This window comes from Elephas maximus, chromosome 19 (assembly GCF_024166365.1).
Source record: "Elephas maximus indicus isolate mEleMax1 chromosome 19, mEleMax1 primary haplotype, whole genome shotgun sequence".
Classification (NCBI taxonomy): domain Eukaryota; kingdom Metazoa; phylum Chordata; class Mammalia; order Proboscidea; family Elephantidae; genus Elephas; species Elephas maximus.
Window position 1 is genome coordinate 71,444,079 of NC_064837.1, and position 25,144 is coordinate 71,469,222.

Here is a 25,144-nt window from a genome sequence, read left to right on the forward strand (position 1 = left end):
AGGGATTAACTGGCAACTGGAGATATAAAGGAAGGAGACTGGGCCAGGTCCCATGGAGGGGAGGACTGTCTACACATAGGAGGCAGCAGCTGGCTTCAAGATGCTCTGGTTCAACTGGGCCTAGAGGCCCCCTCTATGACAGTCTAGCATCTCCTCTCTAGTCCTAACTCAGGAAAGGGAGCCAACTCTGGGCAAACATCCACTGACCGTGACCTGGCCGGCAGCACAGACACATCACCTTTTGGGTGCGTGCAGCAGGGAGCTGGCGCTGAGCAAATCCCACACAAATGCGGACGCTGGCTCAGAAGGAGCAGGGGACTGTAGTATGTGCATATGGCTAGTGTTTCACTTTGGGCGTTGTAAACCTGCACTGGATTTTAGATTGATCATTAAAGTGTGATAGGTCATTAGAGAAGGAAAAATCTGGCCTCTGAGAATAAGAGGAAAATGGAAAGCAGTATTTGTAAAATTGAAAGCTGCTAAAAAAAGGAAAATTAATCCATAGGGATATTCTCCAAAGGTAAATTCACTGAGATGAGCTGCAAACTCCTCTCCAGGTGGAGCAGCAAGAAACCACAGTCCTGAAGGCTCGTTCACCTTGCCGGAAAACAACACTGGCCAGAAGCAAAGGAAGGTGGGCCAGCTAACCACCACTCTCTCCACAAGCCGGCCTTGCAGGAATCCACGTGTGGGATGGGTCACAGGCCTTGCAAGGAACAATGACAGAGGAACCAAGCTGTCACTAAATTTGCATTTTTTGTTTTCAAAACCAGGTCCTTGGGATGCAGCCCTCAAAGTCCAGAGCGCTGCGTGCACCAAATGATAAGGATGTGGAGATGCTCACGTCACGGCAGGGAGTGGGTGTGATGCCTTACAACTGTTCTTCCACAAGGCTTCTCAGGCTCATTTGTGCAAAGCGCCAGAGTCTCAAGCCAGAGAATTTTTCTTTTTTTAAGTAATTTTTATTGTGCTTTAAGTGAAAGTTTAGAAATTAAGTCAGTCTCTCACACAAAAACCCATATACACCTTGCAACACACTCCCAATTACTCTCCACCTAATGACACAGACTGCTCTCTCCCTCCATTCTCTCTTTCCATGTCCATTTCACCACCTTCTAACCCCCTCTATTCTCATCTCCCCTCCAGGCAGGAGATGCCAACATAGTCTCAAGTGTCCACCTGATCCAAGAAGCTCACTCCTCACCAGAATCCCTCTCCAACCCATTGTCCAGGCCAATCCATGTCTGAAGAGTTGGCTTCGGGAATGGTTCCTGTCCTGGGGCAATGGAAGGTCTGGGGGCCATGACCACTGGGGTCCTTCCAGTCTCAGTTAGACCATTAAGTCTGGTCTTATGAGAATTTGGGGTCTGCATCCCACAGCTCTCCTGCTCCCTCAGGGGTTCTCTGTTGTGTTTCCTGTCAGGGCAGTCATCGGTTGTAGCCGGGCACCATCTAGTTCTTCTGGTCTCAGGCTGATGTAGTCTCTGGTTCACGTGGCCCTTTCTGTCTCTTGGGCTTGTAATCACCTTGTGTTCTTGGTGTTCTTCATTCTCCTTTGATCCAGCTGGGTTGAGACCAATTGACGCATCTTAGATGGCTGCTTGCTAGCGTTTAAGACCCCAGACATCACTCTTCAAAGTGGGATGCAGAATGTTTTCTTAAGATTTTATTATGCCAATTGACTTAGATGTCCCCTGAAATAAGCCAGAGTAGTTTTATGTACAATTAGAGGGAGAGCCAGATCTACAGACACAAGCGAGGCCTTAGACAACACCGAGCTCCCAGCCTCCACAGCAGCTTCAGGGGAGGCTGAGGCCCCAGCTACACCGCCCCCACTGGAGCCTCCTGGGAGACGTCTACAAACAACAGGGCGGGACCCTTCTGTCCAGCTGGGGTCACTGGGAATGGTACCCAGGCAAGTCTATTTTCAGAGGCACCACAGAACCCTGCTGCGCTCTCCTGGTCAAGAACGGCCTGGCGGGGACAAGAGCCTGCGTGTCTGAGATGTATTAAACAGAACAGCAGGGCAGGGACAGGACCACCGTGTCTGAGCCTTATGAAATACAAATGGCGTCTAATTCATCTCGGAGCACCACCCTTCCCCCACGGGCTTGTCTTGAGAAAGAGGAGCAACACGTCCTGAGCATATCACACGTCACTGAAGAGAACAGGTTGGCACGTGAGCACAGGAAGACCTAGCTACAGACATTTTCAGAAATTAAGTTGTTTATTGGTCTCAGGATACCAAAATTTTTCAGTAACGTGCCAATTCCAGAGGCAAAAATTCCATGGACAACCAGTATTATCTTCAGACCCCCAACCACAGGTAGGACTCAATAATTGGAGGGACAGGCAGTCCCCAACTTAGAAGCTACTTAACAATTCTAAAACTCTGCCCGTTTTGTGCCCATGGAATAACCTCCCCACAGAAAGAAGCCACTAAAAGGTCGAGTTACCACAGGAGCCCACAAGAGTCTGAAGCAGCAGCTGCCAGCAAGGGCCCTGGTTCTGGAAACCTGTACAAGTGGTTTGGGTTGTTGTATCGATGACTTGGGGACTGGAGCCCGAACGTGGCCATCTTGGTGTATCCTGGAGTATCCCACAGAACAAAGATGGCCCCTGTTCCACAGGCCTCTGGCTGTCACCTGCACACTCAGTAGGCAAAAACCCTTCCTTGTGGTGATCCAGGAGTAGTCAGTTCTACCCTCTCCAAGACCGCAGAAATGCATGCACAGTCACTACACAGGGAGCTCCCTGGGAACACAAGGGAGGGCTCAAGCAGGGCTCACGGCTCTGCTCAGAACCCCATTGAGCATTCCTGGTCCTCTCAGGCAACGACACGACAAACAGTGAGAGCAGCGGCGGTGTGTGACCAGCAGTCCCACCCGCCTTGGCAGGTGGTGCTCCGGCAGTCCCCTTGGTCAAATTCTGCCCCCCGCCACATGTCCACACCGACTAACCTCGCTATGTTGTCCCCACAAGGTCCGTCCCCAAGCACTGACACGCTGAGAGGCACTGACACACTTTTCTTTCCCATCCTTTCTCCTTTACACGAGAGCAAGGGCACTGCTCTGCTGTCCTAGCATGACATGTGCAAGCAGGCTGTACCTCTAGGAGGTTTCCTTGTGGATGGTAAAGGGGTGTCACAAAATGTCACGGAGGCGGTGTTCGTCTGACGGGATTGAGACCTCCCAGCCCACAATGCTGTGCCCAGAAGATCAGCCTGTATTCGGGATAGGGCTGGGGGATCACGTGACGCAGGGAATAGAAAGGCCATACTTTCTCCCCCTCTCCAAGTGGTAGGCTGGCTTGGCAAAATTCTAAACCACGTAAAATGTCTCTCTTCTCTGCCTCCTCCCTGGCGTCTAGTGGTTCTCCTGCAGCCGCAGGCCTGCCTCCTCCTTGGTGTCCAGTGACTCTTCCTCTGGCGTCGCAGCTGCTCTCCTGCGGCCCAGTATTCCCGCTGTAACCTCTCCCCTGCCCAGGGCTGCCCTGGCTGAAGCAGTCTGTGAGGCACAAGCACCTGTCTCCTTTGACCCAGTCAGACGCCCACCAATCTCCTTCATTCTCGTACCCTGCAGCAACTAAGGAAGAGAAATCTAATCCAACTAATTCACACTAACATGTGAGAGATGCTACCACTGCCCCTCACTCCTAATGCCCCAGGAACCAGATGCTTGTGAGTCCACATGGATCTTAAATCAAGGGACCTCAGGCACAGTAACACAAAGCAAAGTTTAAAAACTCAGGCGGTGGGTAGAAGTTGGTCAACACAGGTCTCACAGCAGCAGACAGGGTCAACCGGTTAATGGTGGGTTGTTACTCACGTGCTTGGGCTGTTTGTTAATTACACTAGGGGCGATGGGGTGGGGAGCAGTTCCACAGATCCAGAAGGATGGCTGATTTTTAGGAGGGTAGAAGCCAGGTCGTCATGGTGCGAGATCAGTGCTCACATAGCAAAAACCTGGCCACACAGACTTTGTTTTTATGAATCGGTTCTCCAGCTCCTCTTACACCCGCCTTTTCTCTCGGGCAGCACCTCGAGTGTGTGGCACAAGCTCTGGTGGTACTTTGCACAGCTTTTACTACAGTGAAACCTGTGCGCGCCAGAGTAGATGGGACTGCCTCATTTTTCTGGGTCTTGCGAGTTTTCCACCTCTGACAGTCGTCTTGCCGCCTTTCCATCACTCATTATAGTGAAAAATATTTGAGTGCTCCTTCTCTGACAGGCTTCCTCCTTACACAGGTTCTGGCTTTCGCTGGTTTTACTGTACTCTGTGTGTATTGTATGATGTGTAATATATATACCATCACAGACAAACACAGAATCTTCATTCCCACAAAAGCTGTGGAGTGGAAGTGACGCTCCCATCCATGATGTCACACTAAACCAGTGATCCATGGAGACAGCGAGTGCCCCCTCTGCACAGCTGACTTTATAGTCACCCTTGGCTACTGGGAGGAAGGGGTGGAGGTGAACCCCCAAGCTCAGATTCCAAGGGCCAACAGTTAACTTGGCAAAGCAACAGACCTGGGAAGAAAGCTCTGGGCTAGAGGAAAGCTAAGCCCAGGTCCCAATTCTGTTATTCGTTTTGTGGGTGATTCTGATAAGTTCGGAATTTTTACCATAAACTAAAAAGAGGAGTCCAAGTCTCACAGATCTACTAAGAAAGCTAGTATAATTAAGTTAAGGGTGAACAGCTACTGGAACAGAAAACAAGATCTATTCATCACGCGGTAATATTCACCACACAGCTCCGTCCAGGTCTGTACCTGTAGCCACTGCAGTGACAAACTTGGATCCAAAGTGTCCATCTGGGGAGAGCCGACATATGTTGGGATGTTTGTTTTGGAAGTCTCCTGCAGTGATACATTCTTCTGAACTCAGGAAATAGGTGTCCTAAGACAAGAGAACCAGCACGTCAAATTTTATGGCATCACGCCAAACACACGTATACGACTCTCAAAACCTATGTTGAAACAGGATGCCTATAGTCGCCAGCCATTACGACATCTTCCAATAAACCATAAATAAGTATAGCCAGACGCCCAGGCCCACAGGCTGGCCCCGCCCTCTAAGGGCCACAGGCTGCAACGGGGAGGTAGGCTTTGCTCTTAGAATCAGCAGCCCTAGCCTTGCTTTATCGGAAGAACTGTCCTGAAAACACAACTCGGTCTGGAAAGCCAGGCCGAGTCGCTCAGAGAGCCTGCGCACACAGGTCCCCACGGCTGGAGACCAGGCTTTGGGCCAGCGACTTCTGCTTCTGCCTCACCTTATTTCGACTGTATCGGACCGTGCCCTTTCGGGTATCTTCAGAGACGAGGTCTGTAAATATCCAGCCAACCTTAATCAGAAAGGAAAATGCCTTTAAGTGTGCCCCTGACACAGAAGACAAGTGTTTTCAGGCTTCTGCCCAGAGTTTAAGACTAACATTCTCAGCAAGACAACACCTAACGAGTAAGCAGCAGCTCCAGGAGCTTTTCTCCATTAGAGAAGAGAACAGGATCCCTAGTGAGCGGTGCTTAAAATAAAAGGGGAAATAATGGAGACTTCTACTAGCTGCTCCCAGAAGCCCTGAGGCAGGGCTGGAAAGAAGCCTCTGAGGGAACAGGAGCTGAAAGCCCCATTGCCAGGCACCCTAAAGGCAGTCCTGCTGCAGCATCTGCACCTGCCCTGAGCTCCATGATCACTGGTCACCTCCGCCCCAAAACTTCCTGATCTTCCCAAATCAGAACCCCGACTAACCCTGCCTAAGCTGTGTAGTGGGTCCAGCCCCTCCTAGCAAAGTACTTTCTTCCCTCTTTCCTTTAGGCAGTGAACAACTAGAAAAGTGGGAGGGTCATATCCACCTAGCAGCTCCGCAGGAGAGAAGACCTGGCAATCTGCTCCTTTAAAGGTTACAGCCTATAGCTATATAACAGATGGGCTCATAAAATAAGAGTATCACCCTTGAGTAACAAGCTCCTTTACAAAATCATCTGTATGAGACCCAATGGTCAAAAATTACTCTGAAGCAAAGATGAGAAGGTAAGGGAGCTGGGAAACTAGAGTACTGGAAACGGTAAACCAGAACAGGATGAATGAGAACGATGACACACTGCGAAAAATGTAACCAACATCACTGAAGAATTTGTGCAGAAACTGTTAACGGGAACCTAATTTGCTGTGTAAATTTTCAACTTAAACACAATAAACTATCATTTAAAAAGAAAAATTTCTACTCAGTCACACAGGATCACTGTGAGTTGGAATCGACTCAGTGGCACCCAAGAACCACAGGGCGCCCTGGCCTCTCCAGCAGGGCCCAGGCACAGGACACTTCAAGTCCATCTCCTGCAGATACGACCTGGCCAACGTACGGACTTTTCTTTAAAAATGCCCACATGAACAAAAGAATCCAAGGAGGGTGGCAGCCGACAGTACGGCTGAAAGGATAAACATAATTAAGTAGGAAACAGCAGAACCAAACTCAAGCTGGGGTAAATGACAGCTAAGGAGCCTGTGCTTTGGACGAAGCAACCAACTTCAAGATGCTCTGTCACAACTATGGTTACTATGAACTTTATAGTTTTTATGGTATATAACACGGGAAAAAAATCGCACTAAGTTCTCTGTTGAAAGAAAGTTCCAGAAGTTGAACCAAAATGCAACCCTAAATCAAGATCGCGACTCCTCGTTAGAAACAATTGGGCACGTTTTCTGAAAAAGGTAAACCTGTAAAATAGAGGCTTGCTCAGTGACATCCCCAGGTTTAAACCACATTGCCCGTTTCCCTCCATCTATAAAAAAATAGAGAGTATATTTTTCACCATCTAAATTGATTAGGAAATAAAAAAATAAATCTTAAAACTTATGTATCTCTTACTATTGCATGTCTGAGGCTGAGATGTTTTCAAATTCACAGGCAAACATGCATCTCTGAAAACCTATCTTAAAGCTCCTGGGAACTCTATCACAGGCATGGGATAAGCCACGCCAACACACTCAAAAGAAAATCCCTTGTCTTCTAACTGCCCAGTGAACCGAGGAAGGCTAACGGGCTCAGAGGCAAATCCAGAGGTGACTGAAGTAATAACTGGGAGCTGCGAGCGAGCAAGCAAGACAGGAGGAGCGCGCTGTGACCTGGCGTGAACCTCGATGTCCACTCAGATCTGGCACAACACCAGGGAGGCTCCCACGTAAGGGGATGCGTGAGGTGGATGGGCTGAAACATACACGGCAGCTTAGTGCCCCCCAGGCAAGGAAGCCTGGGCGTATTCCCACTGCTTCCCCTTCCCTGCTCTGGAACAGCCTTCAATTAACGTGGCTGACGGCCCTCAACTTAACAGCTCCTGCGTTTGGATCATTTCTTTTATGCTCCAGGAAACTTTCTCATTTTATTTCAGGTCTGGAAAACATAAAAGCTACTGGCGCCCAATAAACACAAGTGGGGCTTCAAGGTGTCAGGCCTGCGCCTGGCCCTGCACAGCAGGGAGGCCGGTCTGCGCCACCTGCCTGGAAAGCCCAACACAGAGCGCAGACTCCTCCCCTCCAGCCCAGCTGACAGACACCTCAATACCTTCCTCAGGCCAAGTTTGGCAGCGATTTCATCAACCACCTCAGCTTTCGGATCTTCAAGAAGCTCCAAGCTGTTCTGTGTACCAATCTGAAGGGGGATCAGAGAGAGAGAAGACGGATTTTAAAAGCTCAGATGCGGGAAGCTGCACTGCTTTGTTTCCTCCTCACCTCAGGGCCACAGAGGAGCGCGGGGCCTCCCACGTGCCAGAAAGAGGAATTATGGCAGCAGAAGGCCACCGGGCAATCAGATAAAACATAACCCAAACCCCTCCTGGTGCTTTCCCTTCTCAGACTGCACTGCTCTTTCAGGCAAGACTGGAGGAGAGAGCATGAAGAGGCAATACTCGGACTGGTTCTTGTCAATGCTCTTTACTGAGTGCTTGTCTAGGACCAAAGAAGGCTTTCTAGATCTTGTTTTAAAGGTTCCTTCATTGGGAAATGAAGTTGTTTTCAAAACATCCTTGGATACGTAGTTTCATTTCATCCAGGCTGGGCTAGATAAGGCAAGATTAAAGCTCTAGCACACTGTCCCCAGGAAACAGCCTTACAAAATTTGTTAGCAGCTCCTGCAGGGGCAAGGCTAAATTTCACAGTCAAGATACCGTGTTAAAAAGGCAGTATGCACCTAAGGGAGAGACCAATGCTGTACCCTAACAATCTGAAAGGCACCAAAAATCAATATTCTGATGTCAGCAGAACACTTGGCTCTGGGCTCCATGAGCTTGGCTATGCTTGCTCACATGCAGCGTGAACCTGCTACAAGATACCAACTTTCTGGAGTTGACAACGTTTCCAAAAACTTTAATGTTCAGTTAAATGCAGCCAGAGGGTTATTAATAAGTACCATACCTAACAGAAATCCCAAACATAGGAATAGGAAGGTGATGGTCATCCCAAATTGAGTTATACTAATTGAGTATATCCTTGTAAATTAGTCAAATTTTAGCAAAACAACAAAAGAACTTTGTTTGCTGGGCACTACCCATATGGAGACAACTAATGCCTTCGGGCACAGGCCACACCTAAGAGATATCTACTTACTGGCAGGGCAGCACGAGCTTCAGCTCCTAATGAGCTGGAGGTCAAAGGTTCCACCTCCAGGGCCTATGGAACTCAGCTGGTGCTGTCCTCGAGGTCTGACCACCACAGGCTTCTGTCTCCTTTTTCTCATAGCTCTTTTACACAGCTGTTAATGCTCTTGTTCGAGACCCTCTACAGAACTGAGTTTGCACCTTCTGCACGTCCACAGCAGTACCAGGGTCACAGGGACCCGGGGCACCTCAGTCTGGGTCTTCAGGTCTCTGTAGTTACGTCTCTATAGACATCTGGTGTCTCTTTTGAAACAATGCACCATCGCACGAGGCCTGGGAAACACGACAGGTACCCTCTACGGAGATACTCAAAATGTCAAACGGGGTTAAACTATACTTAAAACCTGTCTAAACAGAGCCAGGGAAGGAGCGTGGCACCTGTGTAGGAGCCGCAGAGGGCCTGCCACTCAGGAGCCGGTACAGCCGCGCCAGCAGCAACAGAGAGCAGCACCCATCCCCTGCCTGGCATTTCAAAGGCGGCCAGAGTGTACTGGCATTGAGGGACTTGAGAACACGCAGCCTGCTGACCTGTGACGGGAGCGTGAGTGTATGTGTGCATGTGCATCTACTTACATTAAAAAATAAACCTTTAGAAGTCCAAAGGAGTGTAAACCAAAAAACTGTTTAAGGTGCGGAGAGGATGGGAACGGCGAGCATAGGATACGCCTTGCTGACAGGTCTGACTTTAGAACTAGGCGCCTTCTTTTCTTTTCCAACACTTTATTATGAAAAATTTCAAGCACAGAGCACTTTAAGAATTTTACAGGGAACACCATGTCCCACATCCTAGATTCTGCCATTAACGTTTACCATTCTCTACCTGGAAACCCTGGTGATGCAGTGGTTAAATGTTGTGGTTGCTAACCAACTGGGGAGCTCTGGTGGTACAGTGGTTAACTGCTGTGGTTGCTAACCAAACGGAGAGCTCTGGTGGCACGGTGGTTAAGAGTTCAGCTGCTAACTAAAAAGTCAGCAGTTTGAATCCACTAGTTGCTCCTTGGAAACCCTATGGGGCAGTTCTATTCTGTCCTTCAGGGTCGCTGTGAGTTAGAATCGACTCGATGGCAATGGGTTTTTGGGTTTCTATCCAACTCTCTATCCAAATCCATCAATCCATCTAATTTTTTTTGTTCTTGCATTTCCAAGTAAACCACAGGCTTATACACCCAATGCCATTGAGTTGATTCCGACACATAGCGACCCTATAGGACAGAGTGCTCACTGCCCCACAGGGTTTCCAAGGAATGGCTGGTGGGTTCTAACTGTCGACCTTTCGTCTGGGGTCTTAAACGCTAGCAAGCAGCCATCTAAGATGCATCAATTGGTCTCAACCCACCTGGATCAAAGGAGAATGAAGAAAACCAAGGATACAAGGCAATTACGAGCCCAAGAGACAGAAAGGGCCACATGAACCAGAGACTACATCATCCTGAGACCAGAAGAACTAGATGGTGCCCAGCTACAACCGATGACTGCCCTGACAGGGAGCACAACAGGGAACCCCTGAGGGAGCAGGAGAGCAGTGGGATGCAGACCCCAAATTCTCATAAGACCAGACTTAATGGTCTGACTGAGACGGGAAGGATCCCGGTAGTCATGGCCCCCAGACCTTCTGTTGGCCCACGACAGGAACCATTCCCAAAGACAACTCTTCAGACATGGATTGGACTGGACAATGGGTTGGAGAGGGATGCTGGTGAGGAGTGAGCTTCTTGGATCAGGTGGACACTTGAGACTATGTTGGCATCTCCTGCCTGGAGGGGAGATGAGAGGGTGGAGGGGGTTAGAAGCTGGCAAAATGGACATGAAAAGAGAGAGTGGAGGGAAAGACCGAGCTGTCTCATTAGGTAGAGAGTAATTGGGAGTGTGTAGCAAGGTGTATATGGGTTTTTATGTGAGAGACTGACTTGATTTGTAAAGTTTCACTTAAAGCGCAATAAAAATTATTAAAAAAGTACTGACCTTTTGATTAGCAGCCGAGCTCTTAACTACTACACCAACAAGGCTCCAGGTAAAAGTACACTTCTCCCTAAATACTTCAGCACATATATCATTACCTAGAATTGAATGTTTACAGTTTTTGCTTTTGTAGTAAGATTTCTATATCATGAAATGCACCATGTAAGTATGTGTATAACTACAAAACAAGCTAGCTGTGGCACAACCACACAGAAGGGAGCTACCCCAGTTAGTTCACACCACAGGCACTGAGCAGCCATCCCTAGTGGAACACACCTGAGGACAACCCCCCTCCTCCCATCTCGCACTGTTTTGTCCTATTTTGGTGCTGGTTTTGGTACGGTTATTCTGAGATTGTTGTACAAGTAGCATGAGAAAAAGAAGTGAGTAATTCTGTGATATTCTAATTCTATCCTTCCCGGTATAGTTGAGAAACAGGACTGTCACATGGATGAGATACAGAAATGTCAGAGAAGAGCCAAAGTAACTGCTGAGACAGCTGACAACACTGGAACGCCGTGTAGGTGGCTGCTGCTACGTGCCGTCTCGTCGGTTCCCACTGACAGCGACCCTACGTACGACAGAACCAAGTACGGCCCAGTCCTGCGCCACGCCCGCAATCATGGTGCTTGAGCCCACTGTTGAAGCCGCGGCGTCAGTCCCTCTCGTTGAGGGTCTTCCTCTTCCTCACCAACCCTGTCCTTGACACCACGCACGACGTCCTCCTCCAGGGGCTGGCCCCTCCTGACGACGCGGCCACAGTCTGTGAGGTGTGGTCCCACCATCCTTGCCTCTAGGGAACATTCTGATCGCACTTCTTCCGAGACGGATTTGTTCGTTCTGTTCGCCGTCCACAGTACATTCAATACTCTTCACCAGCACCGCAACTCAAAGGGGTCCATTCTTCTGTCTTTCTTATTGTCCAGCTTTCCCACGCATATGATGCAACTGAAAACACCATGGCTCGGGTCAGGCACACCTCAGTCTTCAAGGTGACATCTTTGGTTGTCAACACTTTGAAAAGGTCCTTTGCAGCAGATTTACCCAACGCAACGTGTCTTTTGATTTCTTGATTGCTGCTTCCATGGGTATACAGATGGTAGATTAGATAAAAATAATTCATCAGTACTGAGTTTACTATTATTGATAAAGGTACCGGTAAGGAGGAGAAGATACTTATTCTTAGGAAATACACGCCGGGTGTTTACTCTCCAAAAATTCAGGAAATAAGTACGTTGTGTGTCGAGACAGACAGAGTAGGAGCAAAAGATAATACAAATGGGCGACACGCAATATGAAAAGGGCGCCCAGGTGGCCATCAGAGAAACACAGACATTCCTAAGTTTCCACTGGCAGCCCCGTGCGTCCCTACCTGGGGGGGCTCATAGATAGCAGCCACCTCCGCCCTGATGCCGAGAGGGATGTCTCTGTGCTCCGTGTACCGCCCATACAGGTACCCGAAATGCTGGTTCCCCGTCTTTCTCCAGAAGTCGAGGAAGCGGTCTGCCACAGTGTGATTCTCAAACATGATGTTGTCCACATGCCTGTACTTCTGCAGAGGAGAGCAACAACAAAGGGCTGCGAAAACATGACATCAAGTGCAATCTACTTGTCTAGTATGTAAGCACCTTTTACTTAGTTCTTAAAAAGGTTTTAAGACACATACTTTGCCCTTCAGATGCTTCAGAAGCAGGCTGCCCAGGCTGGTGGTTGCAGCCATCACATTGCTAATGAGCACCCTATCAGATTAATGCAGCTGACCTGCAGATCCTGGGGGTGGGCGGAAGTGTGAGTGAGTCACCAACCAATAGATTTGAATTAATCTCATGGGATTTCACCTAAAAGGCAGGTTTTCCCAATCTCTAAGGTAAAAAAATGAAGTCCTGAAGGTTTCAAACCCAGTCAAGGAGGCCATGGCATTCTCTTGGCTAAGGAAAGGAACTCCACATCCCAAGAGGACCTGTCACAGCCCTGACTGGGGAGGAGACACCCACAGGGCTGCAGCTCCAAGAGCCTCAGAAAGGCAGGATCACAACCACTCAGCACTTTACACTGTCCTCAAGAAAACACTGCATCCACCCACCCAAGGCTCCCGCTTCAAGAGCTAAAAACCTTACAAATTATGTCCCCAGCATATGATTTCCACAAAAAGCTCAACCCATTGAACCAACACTTTCTGAGCACCTGCTGCAGGTAAGGTACTCTGCTAACGACCATTGCTTCCCAAGGAAGGTCGCTTCCAGACACTTTCATTCCTCAGCCATGAAATAACGCTGTGGTGTTGCAGCTGTCGAGACAGACGCAGACAACCCCTCACCTGTCTGTTTAGGGTGATGGCGCTGGGCTGGCACTTAGTACAGATGCCATTGGGCCACGGGAGGTGTCCCTCACACCCTGATTTGATCTTGCAACTGATGTTCTCCAGGGCAACAAACTTCCCCCTGAGTGAGAGAAGCAGCTTACTGCGATGTCCAAGTGATGAAAGGCTGAGCAGGAGCCTGGAAATAGCCTGTGAGGACCCCACCCTTGTGATGAGAACGAGCTGCAGTTGTAGCACCAACCCTCAGACCGCACGGGCACAGGCACCGCCTTCCCAGACATGCGGCTTTTACTTTGACGGTCTCTGACACTGATGACTGTCTGAAAATGACACGTCTGCACCACGCCCGAGAGGACGCAGAGAGCCTCTTCCTGCGCGTCACTAATTCACCAGCAACAACAGGACCCTGTTAGGCCAGAGCTCCCAGTCATGAAGCACCCTCGCTCTCTGTGGAGAGATCTGCTCACGATACATAGGCAAAGACACCTTCACTCTGCGTTTGCTAATATTCAGGAGACAGCCGCTGCGCAGCCCTGGGCCCTACATTGACCCTGGTGACCCTGTCATACAACACGCCCACGACCCCATTTCACTTCCACAAGCCAGAGTATGTGCCAGGGTCACGGCACCCAGGAAGCCTGTCATGGGGTGACACCTACAGGGAGCCTCATCTCGGTGCCCCAGGGACGCCCGAGGGAGAAGATGGCTCTTGCCTGTGTTGAGGAAGTCTGGTGAGGGAAGCTGCCCCAGAACCCACCTACAGGCAAGGGCACAGCTTTCCCCAGGGGTCTAGCTTCTTAAAAAGTCATTTTAGGATGTCAGGGAACTTGCAGTTCTCCACAGGAAGCAGCTGACTCGGGTGCGGCCACCATCTCCTCTGTGGTGCTGACGGGAATTATAAATACCAGCACGGAGCCCTTGTGTTTCTGGTAAGGCGACATATCACCCATGAAGGGGACTGCACAGGCAAGGACTTAAAGCGGTTTGGAGAAGTCAAAATGCTTTCACTTGTCCCTCTCTTATCCCTCATCATCCTAGCTTCCCTCCCAGCCCCGGGTCCCCTCCCCACCCCCCCCCCCCACCCTCCTCCCAGCCTCAGCCCTGCTCTGTAACACTCATCTGGCCAAGCCTGTGGGCCGAAACTGCTAAGGTGCCTCAGGTCCAAATCCACCGACAAGGCTGCTGCTGTGGTCCCGTTATGGTGTGAAAATTAAGCTGGAAAGGCGCAGCACTCTAGGGGGAGAGTGTTAACCCAGGCTTGAAGTAGGTGAGCTGAGACCATCAAAGGCGGTTCAGTTTCTCTAAAGGCCAGAGGTTGAACTCAGACCCCACAGACAGAGACAGGACAGGACCACCTGCCAGGGCACCAGTGGCATGGGACAGTCCGTTAACGCTCCAAGAACCCCAGTGTCCACAAAGCTGCGTTGCCCAGCACCCTGCTCTCCTCCAGAACCAGGGTGCCCTACTCTGGTCTCCTCTTGTCTCGCACACACACACCCAGTGGCCACAGGCGATGATAGCCACAGCCCGCACCCAGGGTGCTTACTTGTCGGCCCCACCGGTCAGCTTGCGGATGTAGGCATGGAAGGACATGTGCTTCACAGGAGGCTCAAGATGGTTCAGGTAGTCCTCATCGAATGGCTGCCAAAACAAAAGAGACCGACAAGGTCATGCACCTGCCAGGCACACACATCACAGGAGGAAGACGAGCGGCACGTGGCCTCGGCCGGCCAGGCCCTGGAGGGCAAACGGGAAACAGTGCTTGGCTTTAACACGCATTCAGCGCCAGAATCAAGTTTTCCTTTGCGTTTCAGTAATCTTTTCAAGATTAAAATGAATCTCTATCTACCAAATACAGAATGTTCCAAGTCAAACAAGTTTCAGGAGAATTTAGCAAACGGAAAAGCCTCAAGATGAAGCAGGGGGAGCCTGGTGGAGAAGTCAGGTCAGCCTTGCTGCCGTAAATTCAGCGCTCACCAGTTACCGGTCAGCACTATTATGGTAACTCTCAATCTCACCAGACAGATCAGCAGAGGAGACATGAGTTTCTGGGCAAAGTAAATCAAAACAGTGACGAGCACGAACTGACAGGCTGGCTCCACGGCAGCCTTTAAAAGGATCGGCTGGGAGCCACTAGGAAGGCTGCCCCTCTATCAAACAACACAAATGCTCCAACCATCTGTAATCCCCAAGAAGGTCAATCCTATAAATAAAGGCACAACCCCTTCCTATATGCTCACCAGTGGGAATAAGGCCCAGGGCAGTAAACAGGTAAGTCCTCTGAGCCCCTCCCGCTGTGGAGAGCTTTTTGGGAAGTGCTTAGACAATTCTGTGCAGCCGCCCAGCCCCCCTGCCCCGGGGCCCATGTCAGACTCTTACCTCGAGCGGGACACAGTGCACACACTTCCCCAAAGGGCCATGGCGGCACCTGTGCAGAAAGACAGACACATCAGGCTTCCCTGATGTTCAAAACATGCCTCCTACTTACCAAAGGGCTTCCCTACCCACGTGAAATTATCCTAGACTGTTCCAAATGAGTGTTTTTCATTCTAAATAGTCTGGTGCTTGTTTTCACGTCCACCAGAAAACACTCGCCAACACATCAACCCTTGATGTCGTTACCTAAAGGACACCAGTTAAAGGTGAAAGCTAGGGGACTTAAAACCAGTTTTATCAAAATGTTACGTAAATGGACAGGAACCACTCCCAAAGCCAACTCTTCAGACAGGGGTTGGACTGGACAATGGGTTGGAGAGGGATGCTGATGAGGAGTGAGCTTCTTGGGTCAGGTGGACACTTGAGACTATGTTGGTATTGCCTGCCTGGAGGGGAGATGAGAGGGTAGAGGGGGTTAGAAGCTGGCGGAATGGACACGAAAAGAGAGAGTGGAGGGAGGGGGCAGGCTGTCTCATTAGAGGGAGAGCAATTGGGAGCATGTAGCAAGGTGTATACAAGTTTCTGTGTGAGAGACTGACTTGATTTGTAAACTTTCACTTAAACCACAATAAAAATTAAAAAAAAAAAAAAAAGTAAATGATAAGAAGGTTGGAAGGTGGATATGGCAGACACCCTGAGGGTGGGCCATCACCACTCAAATCTGGCAAGCACCCATTCATGTGCATTTTGGTAAAAACTTGGAAACTCAACATGTAAAACTTAAAAGCAGAGACATCCTTACGTGAGGAAAAGTGGTGGGGTCTGTGGTAGAGCCAAGCTGGCAGTTCCTTTGGGGCTCACTTGGACCACCTTCTAAACCAGGGTGGATTCTTCCTAGAGGCACATGAGTTTAACATCTTCAGAGTAAAGATGGGCTCTGTGGCTCCTAACAGGCAGCCTCTTATAGATAACATGTCAGAATTAAAACATGCGTGCACACGCACGCACAGACACTCTTAAAGGTTCCTAACGAAGCTGCGGAGACAGGCCGTAGAGGGAAAGACGGCACTGGGTCCCCCAGAGAGCACGCAAATGGAGGAGGCGTGCCAGCTAATGGCTGTGGCTGCGCAGTGGCCCCGTGCCAGCTGCAGCTGAGCGCCATTTGTGACTCTTCAACCTAAGACAGAGAAGTTGCTAATGCAGAATTTGGCAACCCAGTATTTCAGTGTCAGCACCCCACCATCTTGACAGAGCTATGCAGTTAAAAAAAGGCACCAGTGCAGACAAAAGCCACCTGCCCTCAGAGTTTTGCAGCACTAGGTGTGAGCTCAGATATTTCTAACTGGCTTCTCTAAAAAGAATGAAAAAAGCTAAAATAAACAAATGTACACACACATAAGGATTTTATATAATCCTAGGTGGAAAGCGGATGTCACAGAAAGAGCAGCACTGAAAGGACAGGAAACCCATGGTAGGTCTATGGTATTAAACCCACTCCACCAGTAACAGGTACACAGGAATAAAACCACTCCACTAGTACTCAGGGAGATGATACGAAGAAGCATCTTGGTTAGCAGGTACCCAGGTATCAATTCCTTTCATTCCTTCCTTTTCTTGCCCTTTGACACTTCGAAGACCCATTTCCGCCACGTGGGCAATCACATACCTCTGGGATATATATAGCACAGTAAACACCTGCTTTTAAGGTCTCCTCCTTCTTCTTTGGGCACTTTTCAAATCTCTTAATGTCCAAATACTTTAAAAATTTTTAAAGTACATATGGAACATATTTTGAGATTCCAAAAACGAGAAAAGCTAACACGGTAACTTTTTCATCTGGAAGTAGATGGTCATACTCAAAATGTCCATCTCTCCCTCAGACACTAAAGCAGGCCACGTGGCAAACACCGCGCGCCTTACTGACCCAGCGGGCACGCGTCCAGGGGCGTGGAAGTGGCCCCCACGGCACGCAGAGCACTTACAGCTGGGGGTCGCGGCTCCGGTAGATCTTCCCATCCTGCTTGCTCAGGTACTGATCGATCTCATCTTCCACCACACTGGGCGCCCCAAAGGCCTTCGGCCCCAGCGGGGTTGACGTCTCCATCTCAGACGAGGGCCCAGCGAGGCTCGAGGGGAAGAGGAACAGCAGGTCGCCATGTCTGTGCGAACGACACACGTTAGGCGGGTGCCTTCCTCGCTCTCCCCCAGGGAACTGCACGGACACCGACGTGGACGTGGGGGTCCCTGACAGCTGCACAAAGCAGGAGTCTGTGGCCTTGTCTCGTCTGCTTCCTGACTAGACCAGCAGCAAGTTCTCCACAGCTGCAGTCTCTGATCAGTTTTATTTAAAACTCATGCTACGCATCCTGGAACATATCTGGCTTTACAGGAGCGGATATGAAACTGCACACCATGTTCTGGGTCTGGGGCAGCCGCCCTGTTCCCACTTGGCCCCCACTTTCCTTTTCTCGTTCCTTCGCTCTCTATTTACATACTTCCCTTGATCAGACTCACTCTGCGGACTTACTGAAGGACACGATCGACACAGCCAGACCAGTGCTAAGTAAACATTTCTGACTCAGAACAGTTCATGCAAGCACTGCAGGCTCCTGATTCTCTGCTACTTTAAGACCACAGAGATGGTCTCCAATGCTGAAAATGCAACACGAGGCCAAGAGGAAAATACCACAGCACTGCCACGTGATAAATATTTAACTGCTGTCAACAAGATACATATCCAGGAAAAAAGACGGAAATAACAGACTGCCTTGCAGTAAACCAAGGAACGGAAGGAGAGCAGAAGGCAGACACACAAGAACTGTGAGGACACGTGATTAAGAGGCTCCAGCGTAGCGCTTCAATCTATCTGTTCTTGCCTGTTTTCACCCTAACCACGTATCTCCCTCAACACTTTCTTCTATAATTTAGGGGTGATAAAACTGCCAAATCTTTATCACAGACATCTCTTTCTAGTGGCAGATTAGATATTCCAGAACACCCTCCAGCTATAAGATACTTGGCTCAACCCAAGATACAACAATTGGTCTCTATTTGCCTGGAGCAGAAGCAGAAGAAGGAGACCCAGAAATTAGAGAAAGAAATGGCCTACAGGTCTAATTGCCTCCATGAACTACCACGTCCTTTGCCAGGAGGACAGAAGAAACAGATGGTGCCCGGTGGCTACCACTACTGAACATTTTGATCAAGGACCCAACAGATGGATCCTGATCAAAAGGAGGAAAAATGTAGAAAAGAACATCAAATGCCTATGAAAACCAGACTTACCGGATCCACTGAGACCAAGGGAACCCCTGAATCTATCATTCTGAAACAATCTTTAAACCTTGAACCAAAAGTACCCCAGGAAGTCATCTGTCAACAACAGTTTAACTCAATAAAGAATGTCTGCCTTGAACAGTTCATTCTTCTAAAGAATTATCTATATGTGATCAGACTAACAACAGAAACTCTAAAGCACACATGAGAAGATAGAACAGTGACACAATGTGAAGCATGTAATCAATGGCATTAATCTGTACATGCAGAAATTGTTGAATGGGTGTGTTCTGTTGTGCATATTTTCACCAAAAATAAATGAATAAAAATAAAGACCACAGAAATTAATCTTAACAAAAACATTTTCAAGCACACTGCTGAGCTCCAGAGAAAGTAAAGGAAATCCCCAAGGGTCCCAAGCACACACAGCATACTGACACAAGGATGGGAGGGAGCAGACTTCAGAGCGGGGCTGTTGGTGTGAGGAGCTCGCAGGAGTTCTCTGGGCAGTGGGAGCCAGGTCAAGAGCCAGCCTGCCCAAGCCAGTCACCGAGTCCGAGGCTCCCAGACAAACCAGCATGTCTGAGGGACCTCTGAGCCGCTGGAAAAATCCACCTCTGAGAATCTGCAACCAGAGGCCTGCTGTGCATGCATCTGGAGGCAGGACCGGTGCTACTCGGCTCAGGAAACCCAAAGGCAGGAAACTGACTCAAGGTCATCCTAGGTCCATGGCGCCCTCTTGTGCCAAGAGAAGCAAATACAAACCTTCCCTATGGAAAGGCAGTTAAAACAAGGTCATCCTTCAAGGTTCCCAAAGCGGAAATTTATCAAATAAATATAAGCTCTCAATAAGAAAATCACATGTCCACGAGAAACAAGCTACTGCGAGCAAGAGCAGGCAGGAACAACAAACAGATCCAGAAAATGCCAAGGACTTTGGATTCTGTAATTATGAGACACAGAATATAAACACATATATGAAACGATAAATAAACGATGGAAGGAGGATGTGTGCAATTAACAAGAGACTATCCCCAAAATGACCAGGTGGACTAATGGACCACAACTACCACAGGCTCCACCACCAACTGCTCTGACAGGGATCACAATAGGGGGTCCCGGACAGAGCTGCAAAAAAATGTAGAACAAAACCCAAACTCACAAAAAAAGACCAGACTTACTGGTCTGACAAAGACTGGAGAAACCCTGAGAATGTGGTCCCCTGACATCCTTCTAACTCAGTACCGAAGTCACTCCAGAGGGTCACTCTTCAGCCAAAGATTAGACAGGCCTATAAAGTAAACAATTTTAACATTCATGGATCAACCACTTATACAAGACTAAACGGGCACACCAGCCCAGGGGCAAGGATGAGATGACAGGAGGGGACAGGAAAGCTGGATAAATGGAAATGGGGAACCTGATGTTGAGAAGGAAAGAGTGTTGACACAAGGTAGGTTTGGCAACCAATCTAAAACAAAAAAATACGTGTGTTAATTATTTAATGAGTAAATAAACTGCTCTATAAACTTTCACCTAAAACACACACAAAAAAAGACCAGGTGGGATTCTGGGGAGCAGAGGCCACCTAGCTGCCGGATCTTCCCAATCTCGTCATACAAACAGAGCAATCAGCCAGCACATGACATTTACACTAGTCAGCAAGATAGAAAGGGTGTCCTCACGCACCCCAAAACACCATGGGGGAGACAAGCCACCAGCAGCCCGAGACCCATGAGATGCCAGCATCCGTGTGGAAGTAGCAGAGGGAAGCAATCCAAGGCCGAACGCGCTAACACATGAGAGCCTCCAAATGACACTGGAGCTTACCAGAAGCCAGGGGCAAACCAAGAGCCAAGCTGGAATTGGGAAGAAGACTGGAGCAGTGCAGCCCCATGAGTACTCAACGCCAGCAGCCAGGACTCCTGCTCAGAACAGGACGGTGTAACAGCCAGAAGGCCCAACCCTGCGAGGTGGGGGTAGGGAACAGAGCCAGGAAAGCTGCAACTCTGAGATTCCTGTGGGGCTGGCGGTGGGCATTCTACTTCCATTGTCATGTCCTGGAGAACCAAAATGCACTCAGTGAGGAAGAAAACAGATGGAATAGAGAAGAAATCCATAAAAGCCCCGAAGATTTGACTGTGAACAGGAAATATCAGCACGAACTCATAAGCTATTTCGTCTCTTAAAATTCCCTGGCTCTGTCCACCGAAAAGGTCTGGGAACAGTGACCAGCCCAAAATAGTGCACGCCTTCCCTTCCACAAGCCGTGTCCCGGGTGGCAGTGATGGACACAGGGAAGCATCGAAGCATCCGGCTAACAAACGGAACCCGAACGATGAGGCCCGAACAGCACATTTTTTAACCACCATGTGTTAATGGATGGAGCCACGGAGCAGCAGCGGCAGCTAACTTCAAAAAGGGAAAACCAGGCTCCATGTGCCCTCGATGAAACAGCACACCACCCTGTGGTCTAGGGGCAGGTCCTCTGCACCAGCGTCCAATCTGCAGGAAACTAGGATCCCGTGATGAGGTGAGCAGCAAAACCCAGAGGGCAGGAAATTCCACAGAAAGGAAAAGGATGGAAGGGAAATCTGAAGATTAAAAGAGTCATAAAAACCAGAAACCAAACCCAGTGCCGTTGAGTTGATTCTAACTCATAGCCACCCTACAGGACAGAGTAGAACTGCCCCACAGAGGTTCAAAGGAGTGCCTGGCGGATTCGAACTGCCGACCCTTTGGTTACCAGCCAGTAGCTCTTAACTACTATGCCACCAGGGTTTCCAGAGTCATAAAAGACATGAATTAAAGAAAAAAAAAAAGCACAACCAAACTACAGTGTCTGGGGACAGACACTCGGGCAATGAGACAATCAAGACATGCAGGGCAGTGACTATCGAGGAAGCTGAGGGGCGGACACTGAGAGGGGGACACGGCCCGGATGGCTGGTGGGCTCTCTGTCTTGACCTGGTGGTATGTGCAAAGGCAGACATCTTGTAACCATCTATCAAGCCACACGCTATTCTATGAGGCTTTCTGTATGTCTTATTTAATAATAAAAAGGAGTTTTAAGAAAAGGCAATGGGAGATAAGGAAGCTGGATGAGGTACAGACAAAAGGAGACTGGCCATGAACTGATAATTCTTCAAGATGGGAGAGAATATGAATGGATTCGTTATATTAGTCTAATTTTATATTTTATATATGTTTAAAATATTCTACATTAAAGTTTTTTTTAATGACCAACCAAACTTTTTAAAGAAATAAAACAGAATTTTTAAAAATGTAATTTCAGTTTTAAAAATTCTATTCCTTGACATAATAAAAATGGGGGAGAGCTAATATTTGAAGAAATAATGCCCAACAATGGATCAAAGATAAGGATTGATCAAAGACACAAATCTGCAGATACAAAAAGCCAAAGTTACATTAAAAACCAAAAATCAAACCCATTGCCATCGAGTCGACTCCGACTCATAGCGACCCTATAGTACAGAGTAGAAGTGCCCCATAGAGTTTCCAACGAGCGCCTGGTGGATTCGAACTGCTGACCTTTATGGTTCACAGCTGTAGCACTTAACCACTACGCCACCAGGGTTTCCAAATTAAGGTGGGCTAAACAAGACATACAGACCTTAAATAGCCAGAGAAAACTGATCCCCTACAAAGGAACAATTAGAGTTATGATGGATTGCTGAACAGCAACACCGTGAGACAGAAGACAGTGCAATTCCATCTTCCCGGAGCTCAAAGAGGAGAGCTATAAGTCTCTTAAAAACATGAGCGAAATAAAGACATGTTTCAGATAAATAAATCTCAAACAGTGGTCTAGTTCTCAAAGTCTATATCCACACTGGTCAGGAAGGGTTACAATTACCATTAAAAAGATATTCTCTAGAAAACAGGTAAAAATAGGTGCGCGAGGTGCCACCTCTGGGATTTTGTAACTGTCCAGGAGCACTGGTCTAATGCTGGCATTACACCAGCACCATTTGACTGCTGTCCAAAGCTGTTCACTCTGTGACCTCCCACTCTGTGTCCAGCCATCAGGGTGGTTAAACCCAGTCCCCATTTCCTGAGTGCCCACCACATGCGGACACCGTGCAAGGGAGCAGGCACTGATCCTAGCTGCAAGGACGTCAAGCAGCTTCCCCAAGGTACACAGCCAGTGAGAGCTCTTTGTAGCACGAAAGCAGCCACCGACCACACGTCAACAAACGGACATGGCTGCATCCCAATAAAACCCGTAAAAACAGGCAGTGGGCTGCAGTTTCCCACCCCCTGTTCCAAAGAACGACAAGACAGGTCTCTGCACCTTGGAGCCCCTAAGGACACTACTCATCCAGGGAACATGTGCACTGGGGACACTGCCAGCAGGAATTATTGGGTATGGGGCCACTGTGTCGCTGGGCTCCCATTCACCCAGCAGACAGGTCTTGAGGCAGCACAGCAGCTGACATGATTTCTGCCCCAGAGCTCTGTTCAAGGCCTTTCGCTGCCGAAAAGCAGCTGAGTGTGCAGCCTACCCCTCTTAGGACCCAGACCCGGATAGTAAATCTCTCTTCTCAATGACGTGCCCCGAATACTAAAAAGTCAATAAAGTCTGGCCGACAGTAATTGAAGACTCAGGAAGATGCCAAGGACTGGTGAGAAATACAACGGCCCGCATCTTGGGCAATTAACAGGATGTAACTTGAGTGGTGTGAGGACGGCACCTCAGCTGGACAGCTGCTGCCATCCCTCCTCTCTGCTCCCGTCCCCCCACTGGCACTCACTTGATCTTTAGCACGTTGAGGGACTTGTTGGATGATGCTGTTATCTCTCCCGTCTTGTTTCTATTGATGTAAACTGAAAAGCCGTTGTTTTGGAAGCCAAATTCTTTTGCAACCTAAAACAAGCCCAAAACAACAGGGGTTTAGTGAAACACGTCAGTATCTCTACATACACAACAAGCATGGCAGGCACTGCTGGGACTCAGTCCCCGGCACCGTGGATTTAGAAACTGCCCCTCGTTTACTGGACTCCTCTTGCTATTTCGCTCTCCTTTGGGGACATGGTACTGCTCACACCGATGGTGATTAAAATGAGAAAGGTGGCCCAAGAGAAGCAAGGCGCTTGTGCAGAAGACAGACAGTAGGACACACGGAAGAGTGTGAAGCAGGCTGACAGTCACGGCCACGTCTGGGAAGGTTAACTCTACTTTTGAAATCAATTCTAAAAACCTAAGTGCAATTCTGAAACCTGACAAGAGAAGAAAAATGAAGTGTGGGAGGATGCCATGAATTCAGTAACAAGGATCTGCTGTGCTGGCACTGTGCTAGGTGCTTGGAACCCCCAAGCTTCCTACTGTCAAATGCGGGAAACAGAGTAGACAAGAGAGACTGGCGGTTGAGGGCAGTGCTGCAACAGAGGTGCAGGGCAGAGAACGCGTGGCCTTGGGTGGGCGGTCAGAGATGGCTTCTCCAAGAGGACACCTGAGCAGAGACCCAAACGGGAGCATACTCCAGGCCACTGACAGCTGGAAAGAGCACTACTGACAGGAGATGCCAGGACCACACCGGGGAGCAGGAAGGGCTTGGGCAGAAAGCCCAGAGAAGCCAGGACATGAGCAAGTACAGCAGGGCAAGGAGACTGCAGACGGAGACCCAGCGGCTGGGAAGGGGAGTCTGTATCCCATCCCAAGAGCAGTGGGGGCCACCAAGGGCTGAGGGCTGGGGCATCACTGAGCCTGTCCTGCGTCTAAAGCCCCACTCTGGGACAGGTGGGAACAGGGTTCGGCTGGGCAAGAGTGGAAGCAGGGACGCATGTCAGGAGCTCCGGCAGGGGTGAGGGTGCTTTAGACTGGGCCAGTGACAATGGAGATACAGAAGGGAGCACAGCGTCCGGGTCTTACTCTGCAGGTGTCACCTACAGCCCTTGATAACAGATGGGATGAGGGGCGGGAAGGATGGACACCAGAGTCAAGGCCAGATTTCTGGCTTGAATAAATGGGCAGAAGGGGACCATGAAGGCTGAGGAGGAAAAGCCTGGAGGGCAAGACCAGGGCTCCATGGGACATCCAGACTTGAGATGACCATCAAACTTAGTAGAAGCTCCAGGCACCCAGGAGAGAGGCCAGAGCTGGAGCTCTGTCTGCGTTGAAGGAGCTCAGTAAATAGGCAGCTTCTGAAGTCAAAAAATCAGTGAGATGATGCAGACAGAACCAAGGGGTCAGAGCACAGCCCCTGGCCCCATAATAGGAAGTCAGGAAGAAGAGGGGGCCCAAAAAGGAAACCAGGAAAAACAGCCAGTACAGCAGCAAGAAAACTACAGGACACGGTATCTTGGAAGGCGCCTTGGAAGTCAAGTGAACAAAATGCTCAGGGAGCCCACAGCAGCACTATTCCTAACCACCAAGGGCCAGACGTGTCCCCAATGTTCACCATCCGGAGAGAGGACAACCACACAGGGGTTCGTTTCTTCAGTAACACACTGGACAGCAGTGAGAACAGTGAAGCACGCACAAGCCAATCTCCCAATGAGGCTGAGCTGAAAAGACAGCAGCGCTTTCTTCAAGGATGCCAG

At 49.2% G+C, this 25,144-nt stretch overlaps 1 protein-coding gene across 1 annotated transcript in view; it reads right to left on the minus strand.

The window, feature by feature from the left end:
• The window catches only part of NPLOC4 (NPL4 homolog, ubiquitin recognition factor), a 65,460-nt gene that overhangs the window by 23,734 nt on the left and 16,582 nt on the right, over nucleotides 1-25,144 (minus strand). Inside the window, exons 3-11 of the mRNA XM_049859311.1 lie at nucleotides 23,356-23,468; nucleotides 17,287-17,463; nucleotides 15,308-15,356; nucleotides 14,475-14,569; nucleotides 12,926-13,049; nucleotides 11,981-12,160; nucleotides 7,560-7,646; nucleotides 5,274-5,345; nucleotides 4,774-4,900 (exon numbers count right to left, since the gene is read on the minus strand). Coding sequence (XP_049715268.1) covers nucleotides 4,774-4,900; nucleotides 5,274-5,345; nucleotides 7,560-7,646; nucleotides 11,981-12,160; nucleotides 12,926-13,049; nucleotides 14,475-14,569; nucleotides 15,308-15,356; nucleotides 17,287-17,463; nucleotides 23,356-23,468 — 1,024 coding nt within the window. The remainder of the gene's footprint in view (nucleotides 1-4,773; nucleotides 4,901-5,273; nucleotides 5,346-7,559; nucleotides 7,647-11,980; nucleotides 12,161-12,925; nucleotides 13,050-14,474; nucleotides 14,570-15,307; nucleotides 15,357-17,286; nucleotides 17,464-23,355; nucleotides 23,469-25,144) is intronic.